The sequence below is a fragment of the Myotis brandtii genome, unplaced genomic scaffold, assembly GCF_000412655.1.
Source record: "Myotis brandtii unplaced genomic scaffold, ASM41265v1 scaffold782, whole genome shotgun sequence".
Lineage (NCBI taxonomy): Eukaryota > Metazoa > Chordata > Mammalia > Chiroptera > Vespertilionidae > Myotis > Myotis brandtii.
The window spans coordinates 2520131-2538828 of record NW_005371138.1 but is presented as its reverse complement, the minus strand read 5'-3'; the positions used below and the strand labels follow the sequence as shown (position 1 = coordinate 2538828).

The window sequence follows — 18698 nt, the reverse complement described above, 5'->3', positions numbered from 1 at the left end:
TTGCTGGGCAGAAGGGCCTTTACCACTTGGGGTGTTGGAAGCCAGTAGGGGCACAGTGGCATTGTCTGCTAGGGCTGGTCCCCAGAGGTTCTCCCTTTCTTGACCATGGACTGCTTGCACTACCCTTCCTAGAGCATACATACCACTGATGATCAGGGCACTCGCTGGGCAGGAAGGGTGGGGCCCACGTACCCAGCTCTGCCTTGCCAACAATGCAGGACACATCCTGTGTGTGGAGGGGTTTCACAGAGGCCTATAGAATCCCAGGTGTTTAAGGTCTGACCTAGTGAGGGGCCATGTGGTCACACAATGCTGCTTGAACCCTCTCCCTGGGGATTCTTGTTAGGATGGTTCTTATTGTTAGAAAGCTCATCCTTTGTATTAATTTTTATCACTACTCTGGAAGATAGGTAGGGCAGGCATTTTTAAAAAATAATTTTTAATTTGTTATAACAATAGTGCATGATCATTGTGGAATTATAGAACACCAAAATCATCCATAATTTCACAACTTGGAGAAACTACTTGTTGTTGTTTTTTTTGTTGTTGTTAATCCTTACCCGAGGATATTTCTTCATTGATTTTAGGGAGCTTGGAAGAGAGAGGAAAAGACAGAGAGAAACATCAGTGTGAGAGAAACATATCGATTGGTTGCCTCCTGCACTACCCTGGGCCAGGGAGGAGCCTGCTGCCAAGGTACGTGCCCTTGATGGAATCGAACCCAAGACCCTTTGGTCTGCAGACCAACGCTTTATCCACTGATCCAAACCCACTGGGGTTGGAGAATACCACTTGTAACATTCTAATGTTACAAGTGGTTTTTTCTATGTGTATTTTTTTTAAAAGAAACCTGAGATACTATATATAGTATGTTTGCTTTATATCAGATTATTCACCTGTAATTATATTGGGAACATTTCCTCCATATTATTGAATAGTCTTTAAAATAAGTATTTAACATTAAAAATAATATTTCATCATTTGCATATGCCACAATTTACATAATAATTTTTGGAAATTTAGGTTGTTCCAAGATTTTGCTACTAATAATTATGCTGTGGCCCCTGGAGTGGGGTGGGGTGGGAATGGGGTGGAAGGGGGAAGTGGGAGGGAAATAGGGGATATGTGTAATAATGTCAATAATAAAAAATAAACTTAAGAAATTATACTGTGATCAACACCTTTGTACCTAAACCTTTGGTCAAATCTATGATTATTTTCTCAGGAAGGCTTTTTATAAGTACGATTCTAGATCAAAGGATGTAGATTTTTAAAATAGCTCTTGACATCTATCTAATATGCCGAGAATTATTACAGTTTGTATTTTGGTCCTTGACCCCTGGTATAATGGCACTGATCACTGGTATAATGTCAGGTGCCTGAGTGTCTGAAGTGTCTCATTTGAAAATTCCCTTAACTCTCAAATGGTACACGAATTTACAGGTGCCTCACATTCTCTTGCTATCCTCAATCCTATGAAATGACACCCCCTAACTCTGTGAGTCTCTCTGAGGGGCTTGCAGGTGTCCTTGGCCAGAGCCACACCTGGACCGGAGTGTAGGCCCTGGAGAGCAGGGGCTTTATGTTACCCTGGATTGACTGAGGGGCCAGGCCAGCCATCCTTACTAGAAAATGAAAAATAAAAAACAAACAAAAAAAAGCTGTTTTATTACCTATCAGATGAGAATAATGCATGGGAAACACATTGAAAGCTATGAAGAAGTCTAGAAATGTAATGTGTTATTAGAGTTACTTTGGATTCAAATAATAATGCTGATATGACTACTAAGATATTATATAATGCTTTTGGCACATTAGAAGGCATTAATACTTGAATGATAGCATGGAACTTGAGAGAGCTTTTTTTCTGGCCCCCTTCTTTTACAGATAAGGAAACTGAGGCTCAGAGAACTTAATCATCTTATCCAATGTCTCACAGCAGAATAAGCCTGGCTGCCAGATCTCCTCACTTGTCACTTTTTTTTGGGTCACATTTTTGGTTTCTTTTGGAAGTCAAGTGCAATAATTAGTATCTTCCTCCTGTGTGCTTCTAAAACCTTGCTTTTTGAATTATACTTATTTACATTGTGTCCCATTAAAAAACATAGACAGACTTACCTTTAGATTATTTCCTCTTCTGAATTAGTGAGCCTGAATTAATGAGAGTTACAGCGCAAATGCACGTATTTTTATTAGGTACATAGAGACCTAATGGTGATGATCTTTGAGGAAATTCAACAGTTACACCTCTACCCCCACACCCTGCTGCCCCCACTCCCTTCTTTGCTTTATTACCTCCTAATATACTATGTACTTGACTCATTTGTTGTCTTCCTCTACTAAACTGTAGGTGCCAAGAGGACACATTTTTGTTTTTGGTTCCTTTTAACTTCTCAGTGGTTAAACAGTGCCTGACACATAGTAGCACTTGATAAATATTTATTGAAATAGTGAATGAATAGTTCCTGAATTAGGAATAGGATCCTCGAGTTGGGGATTGAGACCTGGGATCTAATTCTAGTTCATCATTGCCTGTGTGAATTTGGGCAGGCCTTTCTTCTCTTTGGGTCTCCTGTTAGCCTCTGTAAAATAAAAGCATTGGATCTCGAATGTTCTACACAAATAAAATCAGAAAAAATTATTTGGTTATGTGATTTTATTAGAAACTCTTTGGTTGAGGTTACTCAGTGATCTTGGTCTCTATGTCCTTTTTCTTCCATGGCTACAAATGACATGTAGCATGAGGCCCAATGATCTGTTTGTTTTGGAATTGCCAGAGGATTAAGGGTCTTTATGAAGTTCTTACATTAAGTTTGCCCCATCTCTGGCTGGGTGGCTCAGTTAGTTGTAGCTCATCGTTCCATACCCAAAAAGGTTGCGTCCTGGTCAGGGCATATACGGGAGGCAACAGATTATTTGTCTCCCACACTGATCTATTTTTCTTTCTTTCTTTCTTTCTTTCTTTCTTTCTTTCTTTCTTTCTTTCTTTCTTTCTTTCTTTCTTTCTTTTCTTTCTTTCTTTCTTTCTTTCTTTCTTTCTCTTTCTCTCTCTCTCTTTCTCTCTCTCTCTCTCTCTCTCTCTAATCAATAAAAAATATCCTTGAGTGCGGATTAAAAAAAAAAAAAAGATTGCCCAGTCATGGCCCTACCACTAGTCCCATCATATTGAAGTGAACCATTGTTAGTTAATAGTGGAACGAATGTCTCAGCCATGGGTCTTACCTGGAGGAGAGCTGTTAGATATGTGGGTTCAATAGGACAGTAATTAAAGTTAAATGACATAGGCAGTTTCTTTTCTCCCGTATGAGTAACTGGATTAAACTCTATCTGGGCTACCAGCTGGGAGGCAAGCTAAAGCTAAGCTAATATTTGTCTAGCTCTGTGATCTGAATTGTTTGAGGGATGGTTTGGCTTGTTTGAATTTGAGTATCCACTAATAGAGAGATTGTCTTATTGAATTCATATTTCCCATGTATTATGTTACCTTTTATTAATATAGCAACTAAAGAAACATTCAGAGTAAATTGTCTATAGACTAATTTGATTGATATTTCTTCCTGGATAATTGCAGTGATATATATACCCAGACAATACCTTTCACTCAAGGATCTCAACACTGTAAAAAAATTCTAGTATTTTTCATTATTCAATTTATTCTGAGAATCACTTGAATCTTATTAATTCCATCAGCATTTTGAATGTATCAGCATATAGGTACAACTTTCGTGGAAACTTTCTTGTGACTGTAATCATAGGAAAAGCAGAGTCACTTGTTGATGGCTGTTATTTTTAATATATTTTATTGATTTTTCACAGAGAGGAAGGGAGAGGGATAGAGAGTCAGAAACATCGATGAGAGAGAAACATCGATCAGCTGCTCCTGCACACTCCCCACGGGGTATGTGCCCGCAACCAAGGTACACGCCCTTGACCGGAATCGAACCTGGGACCCTTGAGTTCGCAGGCCGACGCTCTATCCACTGAGCCAAACCGGTCAGGGCTGTTATTTTTTTCACATTAAAAATATATTATTGGATTCATTCCTAAAATATGACAAAAATTAAGATGAAAGTTCAAATCATATAAGTTTATAAGATAATATTGGAGAATACAGGGGTGGGCAAAAGTAGGTTAAATTCCTGCCATCATTACCTAAAAGATAAATCATAAGTAAGTCTGCATGTCAAGAAAGAATAGGCAAACCAGTAAAGGGAAGCTACTGTCATGGTGGATCAAGGGAATATGGGATCAGATATAGGCTCTAGGGCAGCCGTGGGCAAACTACGGCCCGTTTGAAATGAATAAAACTAAAAAAAAAAAGACCGTACCCTTTTATGTAATGATGTTTACTTTGAATTTATATTAGTTCACACAAACACTCCATCCATGCTTTTGTTCCGGCCCTCTGGTCCAGTTTAAGAACCCATTGTGGCCCTCGAGTCAAAAAGTTTGCCCACCCCTGCTCTAGGGGCTGGGAGTTGGGGTTTGAAGACACACCCAGGAATACAGGGTCACATGGGACACAGCCCCATATTACAAGGATACAGTAATGATGGACATACCCATCACAGGGACATAGCATCTCTGTGCTTTAGTATTCCATTGTATAATTTCACCAAAATTTGTCAGTTCTCCAGTTCATAGATATATGGGTTAAGCCCGGTCTTCATGAATACAGGTATTGCCACTATGAAAGTCTTATACCAGTACAAGGCTTGGTGCACAAGAACAAGCATTTCTTCAGGGTCTGTGTCTAGGAGCAGAATTGCTGGGTCTTTAGGTATTACAAGATGTTTACAAAATGTGATATTTTTAGATGTTTTAATTTTTATCAACTGATAGTATTTCATTGGGGTGGCTTTTTTATTTGCAATTGTTTGATTACTAGTGAAGTTGATAATTTTTATACTCTTAGGCCATTTCATTTGGGAGTATTCAGACTTGAATTTTCCAAAGACACTTACTTTGATTAAAACAAAATTTGAGGACCCAACAGCACAGAACTATTTTCTAGTTTTCCTCCCTTTCCACCTTGATATTTGTGATCCTTAAAGCAGCATAGTATTTTTCTTTACCTAATTTTAAAAGCTTTTAAAAGTAGTTTGTTCTTCAGTTGAGGGGTTGTTTACTTGTTTAAGTTGAATTTAGGGAAACTTAAGTACTATTTCATAATAACTTTTTATTTTCTCATCTGCTTATTGTAACAATTTGGTGAGTTATGGTAAAGATTATTGTGTCATTTTATATATGAGGAACCTGAAGCCTAGAGTGATGAAATGACTTTCCCTGGGTGACAGCTAGTAGTGGCTGAGCAAGGACTGGAACCCAGGTCTCTTAATTCCCAGTTTAGTGCTTTCCCAATAGGGGGCCAACTCATCGCATATAATTTTCTTCTTCAATTTGCCATTTGAATGTCACAAGATGACATTAGTCAATCAATACAGATTAAAATGAGAGAAAATCAATGGGAACTAGTAGTGAGTTGGAACATTATTAAATTTACAACCTTTCAAGCCCAGAGAATTGTTTAAGGTTCCATTAAAAATGAGAAATGATAGAAATGAACTATCTTTAGATGGATTTATGATTAACCATGTGTGTCTTTTCCTATGACCTATAGAACCCCAGATCATCTCTTCAGGAAATGTACTGTTACAGGATAGCTGACTTTTCATTATTACTGTCTTCCTCAGTATTTAACATTTTGTGGTGTGCTGGAGGAAAATTGCATTTGGACCATAACATGAGACCTAACTTGATACTGAGTTTTATTCCAGGAAAATAAGTATTTTGACATCAAATGTATTATCTTAAAAACTTAGTTGCTGTAAAATATTAATGTATAATTTAGTAGAGCCTGTATCATGAAGGGCACTTTTTATTACATGGTTGTTCCCACATTGTAAACTATAACGATATTCCTTAATTAAGGTTGTTGACTGAATTAACATGCATAAAACCAATCCATTGCTCAGTATGCTCTTCTTGGCCCCAGCCACCCTACTTGAAATTGCTCTGCATCTCCATCCCCACCCCAAAACAATAACAAAACAAGGAAGGACAAATCAATACAAAAGCTTTTGGACAGTAACTAAGCTGTGCTGGGTTGATTTCGCCCCCTGGTGGCAGAGGCCAAGGACTGGCTCCATATTTCTCCTTTTCTCCTTTTTGGGTTATCCTACCCTCCTCTTCTTTATTTATTTTATTTTATTTTACTTTATTTTTATTTTGTTTTATTGCTTAAAGTATTACAAAGAGTATTACATATGTCTCCTTTTTACCACCCCCCCCTTGACATTCCCCCGGCCCCCTCTACCCCCCAGTGTCTTGTGTCCTTTGGTTATGCTTATATGCATGCATACAAGTCCTTCGGTTGATCTACTTTTTTTAAAGAGAACATTTATTTGGTAAATCATAGAGGTAGAAGTAATTCTTAGAAAAAATGGGCTTAGGAAACAAGTTATAGAGGTAAAGGAAGGGCCCTTGGAGCTTGGGAGCGAGGAAGCTAATGGTAAAATGCCTGGGGCGAGGAAAGGGAAGGGAGAGAGAAAGGCATGGGCATGCTCCCGGGGAGAGTGCACTGGGTCCTCCCTCTGAAGGGTTTTAAGAGTGGAGATTTTAGGAGTGGGCCCCAGGGGAAGATCTCAGTAGAATATTCAGCAGCTTTCTAGGTATGTCCTTTCAGGCTTGTGGTCTCCACTGATTGATTGGCGGGCTTCCAGGCAGGGGGTCATTATTCAGTGCTGCTGGCCCTGAGGTCAGCGGTGACTGGTTTTCCTACCCGCCTCTTCTTTCTTTTGTTATGCAGCTTTGCAAATGCTACTTTAGACGATCTCATTCTCATATGTACTCACATATTTCTTTCTCCTTCTCACTTTTAATTCTCCCTTTATTTTTAAATGTAGTGACCTCACAACATTTATTGTTCCTTCCTTTTTAACTTTCCATCCTCTTTCTATTTATGAGTAAAAAAAAGAATTTTTTAAATGACCTTAATTGTGGTTGCTGAGTCTGAGAGCCCTGCTACTGAATGTGTGGGAACACCCTCTGAAGTGATGAGCTCTTAGCTGAGGAGACAGAAAAGGCCTATATTTGGAAATGAAGTACCACACAGGGAAAGGCCTGGGGCCTTAAGCTTCAAGGCTCCTCTCTATGCAGACATTTCCTTTTGCATCAGAACCAGGATTTCTCTCTCTTCCTTCCTCCTCTAATAAACCTGCTTTCCTCAAAATACCAAAATTTAAGATAATTTAAACCTATTTTTAAAAATATATATTTTTATTGATTTCAGAGAGGAAGGGAGAGGGAGAGGGAGAGAAAGAAACCTCAATGATGAGAGAGAATCATTGATTGGCTGCCTCCTGCACGCCTCCCACTGGGGAATCAAGCCCCCAACCTGGGCATGTGCCCTTGACTGGAATCGAACCTGGGATCCTTCAGTCCACAGGCCAGCGCTCTATCCACTGAGCCAAACCAGCTAGGGTTAAACCTATTTCTTACCCCATTTTCTTGTGTCTCCCCCTCCCCCCTTTAGGTTTAATGGGCAACTTAGTTTTCCACCATTTTTACTGCAAATATGCAGCAGTTGGGATGCTCTAAGGCAGTGATTCTCAAACCTAAGGACGTATCAGAATCACCCAAAGGGCTTGTTAAACACAGATGGCTGGGCCCCACTCCAGGAGTTTCTGCTTCAGTAGGTGTGGGGCAGAGCCTGAGAATTTGATTTCTAACAAGTTCCCAGGGGGTGTTGATGCTGATGGCGTGGGACCACACTGTGAAAACTGCCGCCCCAGGATTATGTGGCTCTTATGGTGTGGATATTGCGCAGTGTTTTGCAATTCATTTTGTGGCCTGCGAGCTTGCAGAGACCATTTTCTGGCATATGGACTGGTTCCAGTCTGCCACTTTTTCTTCCACAGCTGGGACCACTTGACTTGTGGCCTCAAACTTTAAGGACAGAAATTGTGTCTTATCACTCTGCTTCCCCAGCCATTTGCAGAATGGCAAGGATACATTAAAGGTACTTAGTTGGGTATGTGTTTGGGGGTGAGGTGGATATTGTTGCAAGGCAATAAATCAAATAAATTGAGTATTATTTATAGTATTGTTTCCTTAAGAAAAAGGCTCTGGGTTTTGAATGGGTTACAGTACTCTCTCAACTTGTTTATGAAGTAGGTATTACGTATTTGTCCCCATGTCCCTTCTAGTAGTTATATGATTATCAGTGTAGGCCAGCAATTCATTAAAGGTATTTTTATTATTAATAGAAACAAAGAAAGGAGAAAGTCAAATTCTGGGAAAATTTTGTTTGGCCATTTTATTGATTAGTCTTCATGATACTCTCGTTAGTCTTAAAAAAAGAAGACCTGAAATACCGAAGCAAGTGATAAATGGTAGCTGTATAAGGGAGTGCCTGTGATGATATTATCTAGTAAATTGCAAATGCAGAAGGAACAGGTGCAGTGTTGAATTGGGAGACTAAATAGGATCAGGAAATACCATATTAGCTCTTCCTTTTGACCATTTCATCGCTTTGTAATTGGAGAGTACAGCTGAATGTCAGCTGGTGTGTGTGATTGAAGTCTCCCTCTGCCCACTGATTACAGCTGGGTGACATGCATCTTTAGTGTTATACGGGCCCTTAGACATCATCCTAGTCCAATTCCTTCCATTTGCAGATGGTGAAATGAGGCGTAGGTAAGGGAAAGATTTGCCCCCAAAGCATACATCCAATAGGTGACAAGGTTTGACCTTGAGCCTTGCCCTCTGAGTCAGGCCTACAGTGCCCCACCTTTCCCCTCTCTGGTCTTCTTTTCTTTAGCGACTGTAACCAACTTGTAGATCTTTGGGTTCCCTTTGGACAGTATAGTTGGGGAAGAGATATGTACTTTTGTCTGAAAGCTTCAAGGCCATTTTCTGGCATGAGGAATAGGCTTAGTCTCTGCCATCTTCTCCCATAGCTGCAGCCATTTGATCTGCAACTGGGCCCAGTGTTGCACCTTAGTCAGGTAGATTGAAGAAGCTCAAGTCCAGAGCCTGGGAGTCAATCAGATGTCATCTGGGCTGCTAGCCCTGCCCTTACCTGCCCCCATTTCTGTCTTGCTAACCTGTGCCTGATTCCCATCTTGATATGTTCCTATAGTGTTGGGACTGTGCCTTACTGTCATCATTTATTTCTTCACTGTAGAAGATATGGAGGATGAGGAGTAAGAGGTAATATTTCTTGAGAATCTATTATGTACCATTTTATTCACATTGTATTACTTAATCTTCACATCTCTAAATATCATCTCTATTTTACAGATGAGGAAACTGAGGCTCAAAGAGATCATGGGACTTGCTTAAGGTGATACAGGAAAGGAGTAGTGAAACTAGGTTCAAGTTGGAGTCTGTTGAGCTCTAAATCCCATACTTTTCCCACATACATTTCCGGACCTGTAGTTTGCCCATAAACCCCAGTTCATTCATTTGTTCAGTGAATATTTGAGTCCTGTTATACTCCAGTCACTCCAGAGGTAGTCTCTGCCCACATGGAGCTTGCCATCTATTGGGGAAGACAAAGTAATAATGATTATGGAGACCCTAAAAAGAAGATACTGTGGGAATATATAACAGGCAAGACCTCCTGGAAGAAGAAACATTTAAGCTGAGACTTGTGATGAAGCATGAAAGGAACTTGTACAAAGACCTGAAGGAAGGCTAGTGTGGCAGGAACATAGTGAGCAGTTGGGGACTGATGTTCTGCTACTTACTAGATCCCCATTCTTCCTGCCTGCCTAGCATAGTGCCTGGCATATAAGGGGCACCCAGTGAATGTTTGCTGAATGAACGCTTGAATGGATGAAACAATAAATGGATGGCAATTCTGAAAACTCCCTTTGTTTCTTATAGAATAACATAATAAATTACCTTGGAATGATTCATAATTCCAAACAGCTCTTTTTTCCAGCTCCTCTTTTTGTTGTTTTGGGTTTCCTCACTATATTTTGAATGTCCTCACACGTGTCCTGACTTTCCTTTACAGCCATGGGGTGTCTTCCTGTCTCAAAGAGAGCAAAAGCTGAGCTGCCCTATTATCCTCTTAGTGGCTGCCTTGAGCATGAAGTTTGAAATAGCGTCAGTGATTTGATTTTTTCCTCTGGGGATCTGGCAATTGAAAATAAATGTAGAAAGAGCCCCAAAGGAGGTTTTTCTTGGGGGCATGAGAGATGACAGCACCAGTTATTGGTGCACTTTGACAATGCAGAGTTATATAAGTGGATGAAAAAATAGAGGCTATTCTACCAAAGTCAGTTTGCCTTATTTAAGTTCTTTTATATTTACAAAAGTGGGTGGCCCAGAGTGGTTCTGTAACTCCGTTATTTGCAAATTCTTAGTTAAGACATAGAGAAATAGAATTCTATAGATTGAGGTTTGACAGATGCTCATTTAAACAATGAACATGTGCTGGGTACTTTCACGTTGCATTTAATAACTAAACTATAAACAGCATTCAGCTTCTAAAGAATAAATTTCTGACCTAACAATTCTGGTAAGAGGAGCACAACATTGCAGAACCTAAAATAGGTGAGAATAGCCTACTTGTTAGTATACCTTGGTCCAGAGAAAATTCCAAGCCAGTTTGAATTCCATTTTTTTCCAGATTTAATCTCCTGGATCTTCTCTCTCTGTTCTAGCTTCTGGACTAAGGAGTAGGCCTAACACACAAAGAGTTTTTGAAGGGCGGTCTTGACCGACAATGGTAACACAGTAAATTATCTTTGGCTCTTGTTTGCTCATTTTTCATTCGTTGGTCCATTCATTTATTCATTCATAAAACTGTTGAATGACTCCTATGTATAGGCCACCATACATACAGAGACAAGTTTTCCAGTCCTGTCCTCACAAAGCTTACAATGCTTCGGTGAGACAGATGCCACATAAACGAGGGAGGGAGTGTTGGGATGGGCACATTGGGCAACATTGATGATCAGAGAAGGCATCCTAGGAGAAGGCACATCTTAGAGGTCTACCAGTGGTCAGCTCTCAGTGAGGACTCACAAAGGCAAGCCCTCATCCCTCCCTATGAGAGGACTGAGGCTGGCCATAGTCCATTTAGTAAGTACTCAGGCGAATGTTGCCTATGATCCCCCACCACAGTAATAGTAGGATTATTTAAGAAGGATAATTAGGAGGAAATCAGAAGTCCTGTCACCTTGCTTCTTTAGGTTCAGTGTAGGGTTTGGAAGTCTTGAAGATTGATTTTAGGAGACTGAGTATAGCTATATCTAATGGTTTACAGAGAATTTTATAGTCAGATCTGCACTTGAAATTTATCCCTTTGTATGCCATAAGCGTCTATGGCGTGTGGGGATGGTTTCTGTTTTGGACGCATGGCAGTTAACTGGTTATATCAGAGTTGGTTGGGGAAATCTGGTGGTCAGAAATCCTGACGAGGTGTGTAGTTATTGTGTGATCCTGAAACCACAGGGTGGAAGAGGAGCCTTTGGCAGGCGCATTGAGGAGATTTGGAGCTGAGCTCTGAGGGTTATTTTTTCACAGTGTGCTTAAGATGAAAAATGGGCACTGTGACATTGAGAGTGCCTCAAGAAAGGGCTTCCTTTCCAACTTGCTGATGCCCTGCAAAGTCATCAAGTCCAAGCTCCCCTTCCCGTCCTTCCTTATTCCCTCCTCCTGCCCCCCGCCATTGCTAGGGAAGCAGGCAGTTGAGATATAGCCCTTGCAGAGTTGGTGATGTGACTTTGCAAACAAAGGTGAATAATTCTACAGTGTGTAGAGCCTCCCAAATCAGAGAAGCAAGTGGTAACTCTTCATCTGGAGGGGAGAGGAAAAGGCAGGAGGCTGCCTCCCAAGGGCACATATCTTGTAGAGCAAGGACTAGTATCCAGGGCTCAGGTTGTCTCTCTGCTTGTCTCACAGCCTCATTGGCTGAATGAGACTTTCTCAGCTGGGTGCTCACCATGCCGGAAGCTGGTATTCTCCCTGGATCTGGAAGCAAGAACAAAATTTGTTTTGTCTGTGCTTCTCCTATTCCTCCATTTCTGACTCTGTGGGTCGGTGACCTCAGAGGTTGTGGCCATCTCCCACATCTGCCCTGCTGTGTAGGTCCAGGTGGCATTCCTTTAAGTGTGGTCTTGTCTGTGGGATGCCAACTGAGACTGAAGTTCCGGTCAGCCAGGGCCAGTCAGGAGACTGGCGGGGCTGGGAGAAGTGCTGTGGTTTCAGAGGTGACCTCGCTGCTGATGTGAGAGCACTGTTCAGGGCTGCGGGCAGCACGCCAGTGCAGGAGTGCGGCCTTCACTAATGCTTGGTTCATGGTTAGACTTCCGTGCATAATTAGTATTTTTAAGTCATTTTATCTAAAGACTTCAAATTTAGAAGATTCTAAGCACTTGAGAGATATTTTATGGATCGCAGCTGAGTTGAAAAGGATCCTACAGCATTTCTCCCTGGCTCTTACTACTGGCCAGCTGCTTCTAGTCACATTCAGTCAAGTCCTGTGACAGACTCACCCTTCTCCCAGCTTCTTGCTGAAGAGGTGCTCCAGGTCAGCCTGGGTCTTTCTGAGGAGCTGTAGAACAGTGTTTCTCAAATGTTAGTGTGCATGCAAATCACTTTGGGATCTTGGTCAAATGCAGATTTGGATTCTGTATGTTGGACTCAGTAGGTCCTCTCCCTCTGCATTTCTGCTCTGGTCTGAGAAACACACTTTGAGTAGCAAGGGGATTGCTGAATGTCAGGCATAGAAAGGTCCTTAGAAACGGATCACCAAGTCTAAACCTGTGCCTGTGCAAAGGAGACTGAGAGTGGCTTGCCTGAGGTCATGCAGCCAATTAGTGGAAGAGACCAGGACTAAATTTTAGGTCATCACTTTCCCTTGGTGTTATATGTACTTTTCATCTGCTGATTTGGAGAGAAATAGAAATAAAGCAGTAGAAATAAGGTTTCCTATGATGAGGTTTAGAGCGACATCATAAAGCTAAAATCTGATATGTTGTAGTCTAGACCCTCCCAGAGCCCTTCTTTTTCAGGCTGTAGAGAGACATTTTCTGTGTTAGCCTCGGCATCTTTAGCAGAGCCTCTCTCTCACCACGCTCGGTGTTCAGCAATGCTGTTGAACAGAACTCACAGAGCCAGATGGTAATAACTGAGTCTTCAGACTCTCAGGTTCTAGGAGTGAAAGGGTTTGGGATGCTGTGCCTGCCACCAGACTTCATAACTTGCTTAGCATGTTGGCTCTTAGAATGCACTAAATGACAAAGGGGAGATACTGGGAATGGGGTAGGTAGGTTTGACCCAGAGACCATGTCCAGGGCCTGGGGCTGTGGGGACAGCACAGCAGTCAGAGAACATGGCATCAAGGAGGTCCTGGGAGTGAGGGTTGTGGGGGGTGGCATAGGAGCAGACACTGCAGTCATTTAGGCAAGTGGGCAGTCCTTGCATTCTATAAATATGTATTGTGTGCCTACCACATGCCAGATGCTGAGCTATTATACACTGTGGTGTGTGTGTGTGTGTGTGTGTGGAGATGAATTCCTAGGAGCTCAGGTCTCAGGAGCCTCTTGGGTAGATTCTGCGTCGAGGCAACCTCTTAGAGTAGGAGTAAGGACTCTGGTCTTGGTGGAGCAGTTCACTAGGGGATTCAGATAAAGGAAGCAACTCAGGTTATACTTGCTGGACATCTGGTATAAAGCAGGGTGTGGCTTCTGGAATAAGGTAGATGCTTAGTGACGAAAACCAAGGAACAAGGTCAGGGCAGGAATGGTAGCACACCAAGCTTGCTTCTGAGCTGCTAACCTCAGATGCTTTAAACCTTTCCCAACTGAGGACAGGACTGACCTGCAGGTAAAGGTCACCTGGTGAGGACAGGAGCTAGGTAGACACTCTGATAGCAGAAGGACACAGCCATGCAGGCTAACCATGGAGAGTAAGGTTCTGGAAGCTTCTCAGGTTCAGGCCCTTTGAGGTAGCAGAGGTGGCAGGAGGCCCTTGTCCCCATCATCAATTGTACTAACATGTCATTAAGTGTCTCCTGATGGAGGCAAGTGACTGATGCTTCTTTGGGGACAAAACTGGGTGAAGAGGTGGGTGGCTTGAGACCATAGACCAGCTGCATTTGAAACTGATACCCAGTGGTGGAGCTGAAGAGGTGCAGCGTTGGTAATGATGGTAACAGTTGAAGGGGAACAATGCCTGACACATAATCGGCCCTCAGTAAATATTTGTTGACTGAGTAGGTGTTGACAAAGTGCTTTATAGTTTGCAAAGCACTTCCAATGACATTCTTTCCCCCAGACTCTGAGATAGGCAGAGCATATGCCCATTTGATCCTGAGGAAGCCAAGGCTCAAGGTGTTACATAGTTTACCCAAGGTCATGTGGCTGGTAAGTGGCACAGCTGACACTAGAACGCAGGTCTTCTGAGTTTTTCTCTCGTGTTCTTTGAAGATACTTCTGAAGATGCACACAGATGCTGCCGCGATCTTGCTGTTGTACTTTTGATTTTTGGTACTTATTAAACAGATACCGTTTTTTAAAACACAAAACATATTTTTTAAAAGGAAATGTGCTTCTCTGTGTACATTTTTACCAAATTGAACCCTTGAGTGTCTTTATTTTTAATAAGTAGAAAACACTTGAATCTGGAACAGCTGAACCAAGCACCAGTGCTGCCTGCTCATTAGCTCTGTCTAATTAGTTTGAAACCAAGGTAGGAAGCAGCGGAGGCAACCATTTTTGGTTAGCAGGAATGGTCATGTATGGTCTTGAGCCCTCCCTTTGTCCCTCCTCGTGCACCCCGCTCCCTTCCCCCCAGGCCATTAGAATGCAGCTCCATTCACAGGACAGCAGTATATTCTTATTGCCCGAGGTGCCTGCTCATTAGCTCTGTCTAATTAGTTTGAAACCAAGGTAGGAAGCAGCGGAGGCAACCATTTTTGGTTAGCAGGAATGGTCATGTATGGTCTTGAGCCCTCCCTTTGTCCCTCCTCGTGCACCCCGCTCCCTTCCCCCCAGGCCATTAGAATGCAGCTCCATTCACAGGACAGCAGTATATTCTTATTGCCCGAGGGAGGGAGGGAGGGAGGGAGGGAGATAGAGAGAGATAGAGTCATGTATGGTCTTGAGCCCTCCCTTTGTCCCTCCTCGTGCACCCCGCTCCCTTCCCCCCAGGCCATTAGAATGCAGCTCCATTCACAGGACAGCAGTATATTCTTATTGCCCGAGGGAGGGAGGGAGGGAGGGAGGGAGATAGAGATAGAGATAGAGAGGTGTGGGAGGGGGTATAGTGAGAATGTGTGTTTGTGACAGACTGATTTCTGGGACCCTAGAGATTTGGTGAGTCACTGTGTTGTTTTTTGTTGATGTCCAGGCATCTAAGGCAAAAACCCCCACACCCCACCTATTGTTTTTTCTTTAAGAATCAATGAGATGAAATACAGCCATTTCTCTGAAGTACTTGGAGGACCTTGAATTCCTATAAATGACATAAAAAAAGGACACCTAAAAGGTTTGGTTGCTACAACTTGGGCCTCAGTTTGCATGTGAGTGGAAAGTGCTGGCCTTGGTCCCAGGCCCATTGTAGGTGGTTTTGTCCAGTCGTCAGTGGTGACTGACCTCTGAGCCTGCTGGCTACGGTCAAAGCTTTCAGCTGGAATTTTCCATATCATGCTCTGTTGTTGCACAAAGTGTAAGGCAGCAAATGTGGAGAGAAGGTGATTTATCTAACTCATAGACCCATGCTTTATGTTACGGCGTCTTGGGGAGTGCCAAGGGCCAGTGCTGTTTTTGTGAGACTCAGCTTTTACCCGCCTCCTTGAGCTGGCTTCATTTCTCCCTCTCTCTACCCTCCACATCTGTCCTCCCGCCCCCCCACCCCAACCCAAATCACTGCTATGTGTTACCTCCAGTCTTGCCTCCTTTATCCACTTTCTGCACAGCCATCAGAGTGCCTGTGTCATTCATTTTCTGCTCAGAACCCTGCAGTGGCTCTTTAGGGTCTCCTTGGCAGAGCACGCAGGGGATTGTTGGCTCTTACTGATCTCTACAATCTGTGTGTCACCACTGCCCCTTTGCATACTCCTTCCATTGCTTGTAGCCAGATTTGCAATTCCTGGACACACCAGCTTCTTTGTCCTACCTCTGGGCCTTTGCACATGCCATTCCTTGGACCAGATTTTAGTTCTTTAGATTTTAACCCTATTTCCTACCTCCTCTATGAAATTTTCTCTATATGCTCAGCCAAAATGAGGTGTTTTCTCTCCTTTCTGCTATTACTAGAGGCCCGGTGCACGAATTCATGCACCAGTGGGGTCCCTTGGCCTAATCTGCAGGACGGGGCTGAAACTGGCTCTCCAACATCCCCTGAGGGGTCCTGGATTGAGAGAGGACATAGGCCAGGCCGAGGGACCCCACCAGTGCACGATCGGGGCCGGAGAGGGATGTGGGAGGTTGGCCAGCTGGGGAGGGACTGTGGGAAGGTTCCAGGGCATGTCTGGCCCATCTCACTCAGTCCTGATCGCCTGACCCCAGCAGCAAGCTAACCTACCAGTTGGAGCATCTGCCCCCTGGTGGTCAGTGCACATTATAGCGATTGGGCGACTGGTTAACTGTCTGTCCCCTGGTGGCCAGTGCACATCATAGCGAGCAGTTGAGAGGCCTTAGCATATCATTAGCATATTATGCTTTGATTGGTTGAATGGCTGACCAGTTGACCAGACACTTAGCATATTAGGCTTTTATTATATAGGACTAGAAGCCCGATGTACGAAAATTCGTGCAAGAATAGGCCTTCCTTCCCCTGGCTGCCGGCACTGGCTTCCCTCTAGCACCTGGGACCTGGGCTTTGCTCCGTTCGCCGCCAGCAGGTGCCTGGGGCCCGGGCTTCTTTGTTCTGGCCGCTGCCAGCAGGTGTCTGGGACCCAGGCTGCTTCCCTCTGGCCATCGTTGGTAGGCGCCTGGGACCTGGGCTGCTTCGCTTAGGCCCTGGCTTCACCTGGAAGGACGTCCGGAATGACGTTTGGTCTAATTAGCATATTACCCTTTTATTATTATAGATGGTAATTCAGACGTATTCCTGCTATATTTTTTTATTATATAATTTTGTCATCATTTGTTTGAATGTTTAGCCCTCTCTCTTACCCCTGGTTCATCATGTCTGCTTTATAATACTACTATTACCTAACCACTGTTGATTACTGACTCTAAATCAGGCATTGGGCTAAGTAATGGCTCATATTCTCCTCCTTGGGTGTAGAGATTATTATTATCTCAACAGACTAGGAAATCAAGGCTTACAGAGTTTAAGTGACTTGTCAAGATCACAGAGCTAGTAATCGGCAGACCTGGTTTTATGCTGGTCACTATGCTAGGTGTTGTAGACACAACATTCAGTATGACATAGTCTCTTCTCTCAAGGGGCTGTGGTCTAGTGGGTGACATGTAAGAGTGTCAGTCAGGATGCTGAGTCCAGTGATGGGGGTTCAGGATAGGGAAAGGCTGGGGCTGTGCACACACCCACTTCTGCATCCCCAGCACCCATCACTGTGCTAAATTAAGTTGTTTTCCCCTGTAACCAGGACTCCACAGCTCACTCGTCTTTTGTTCCACTCTCTCACTCTCTGTATCCTCCTCAGTCCTTCCACAGCACATCTTCCTGTTGAGGCTGGAGTCTGTGTTGTCTGCACCCTGTCCAGGCCCATTCACAGAAACTGCTCCAAGCCTGAGGACTGTGCGGGAGAGAGAGTGAAGGCCTTTGGAGTCCCAGGAGTCTTGGAGATTGTGTGCTCAGCTCATTTGTCATTGCCTAGGCTTCCTGGAGTGCTTCCATCCTAGGAAATTTTTTCTTGGCCTCAAGACAGAACTTCTAAGAACATGTCCCAGGATTGGGCACTCTGGCACTGTGTCCCTCTCACCCCACCAGCTCTGGCCAGCTTCTGCTGCGTGCTGGATTCTGCACTGCTTGCGGAACAGAGAGCACTGAGACATGGACCCTGCTCTCCAGAAGCTCAGGATCCAGTAGCCCAATCCTGGTGAGGGGCAGAAGCCTAGCAAGGCCTGGAGGTGGTCCCTGGGTCTGTGGCAGGGCTGGACCAGCAGACAGGAATCTGCTATGAGGGAGAAGAAGGTTCACGGGCAGGGAAACAGGTTGACCTCATGGGTAAGTCAGTGAGGGAGGAGCATAAGCAGAGGTATGACCAGAGGGGGTGGACAGTCAGGGTTAGAATGTGACAGGGCTGGGCCTCAGATCATTACCCAGATTTCTTCCTATGAGGGTAAGCCCCAGGGGAAGTTAATGTCAAACAGAGCAGAGGATAACTGTTTTGATTTAAAATATAAAAAGGTGAGCCCAGTGTCAAGACAGGAAAACAGTCTAATTTTTCTGGGACACCAATGGAGTAGAAGGTAGCAGGGAGAAAAATATAAGGATTATTTTTAGAACCGGCCTAGAATGACCAATACAGGGCCAGGTTATTATTTAATAATGTGTGTTCTTTTATTTTCACAACAACCCCATGAATCTACAGTTATAGTTGGGGAAACTGAGGCTGAAAGTCATGTCGCTGATAAACCGGGGAGCAGGCTTCGAAGCAGCTCTGATCCAGAGCCTCACCTGAGCATGTTGTTGGTCCCAGGGGTGAAAACTCTCCCAGGGGAGATGGTAGTATAACTGCCTAAGTACCACACAGGAAGCCAAACACT

The 18698-nt window shown here is 43.5% G+C and overlaps 1 protein-coding gene across 13 annotated transcripts in view; it reads left to right on the top strand.

The window, feature by feature from the left end:
• Positions 1 to 18698, top strand: part of SERGEF (secretion regulating guanine nucleotide exchange factor) — a 197305-nt gene that overhangs the window by 75218 nt on the left and 103389 nt on the right. Inside the window, exons 10-11 of one of the 13 annotated variants that reach the window (XM_014530908.1) lie at positions 5694 to 5785; positions 15419 to 15434. The exons of 11 other annotated variants lie outside the window; for them this stretch is intronic. In XM_014530908.1, coding sequence (XP_014386394.1) covers positions 5694 to 5747 — 54 coding nt within the window. In that variant the 3' untranslated portion in view covers positions 5748 to 5785; positions 15419 to 15434. Of the gene's footprint in view, positions 1 to 5693; positions 5786 to 15418; positions 15435 to 18698 lie in introns of those variants that run through there. One more of the 13 variants, XR_001360010.1, reaches the window with a different exon arrangement.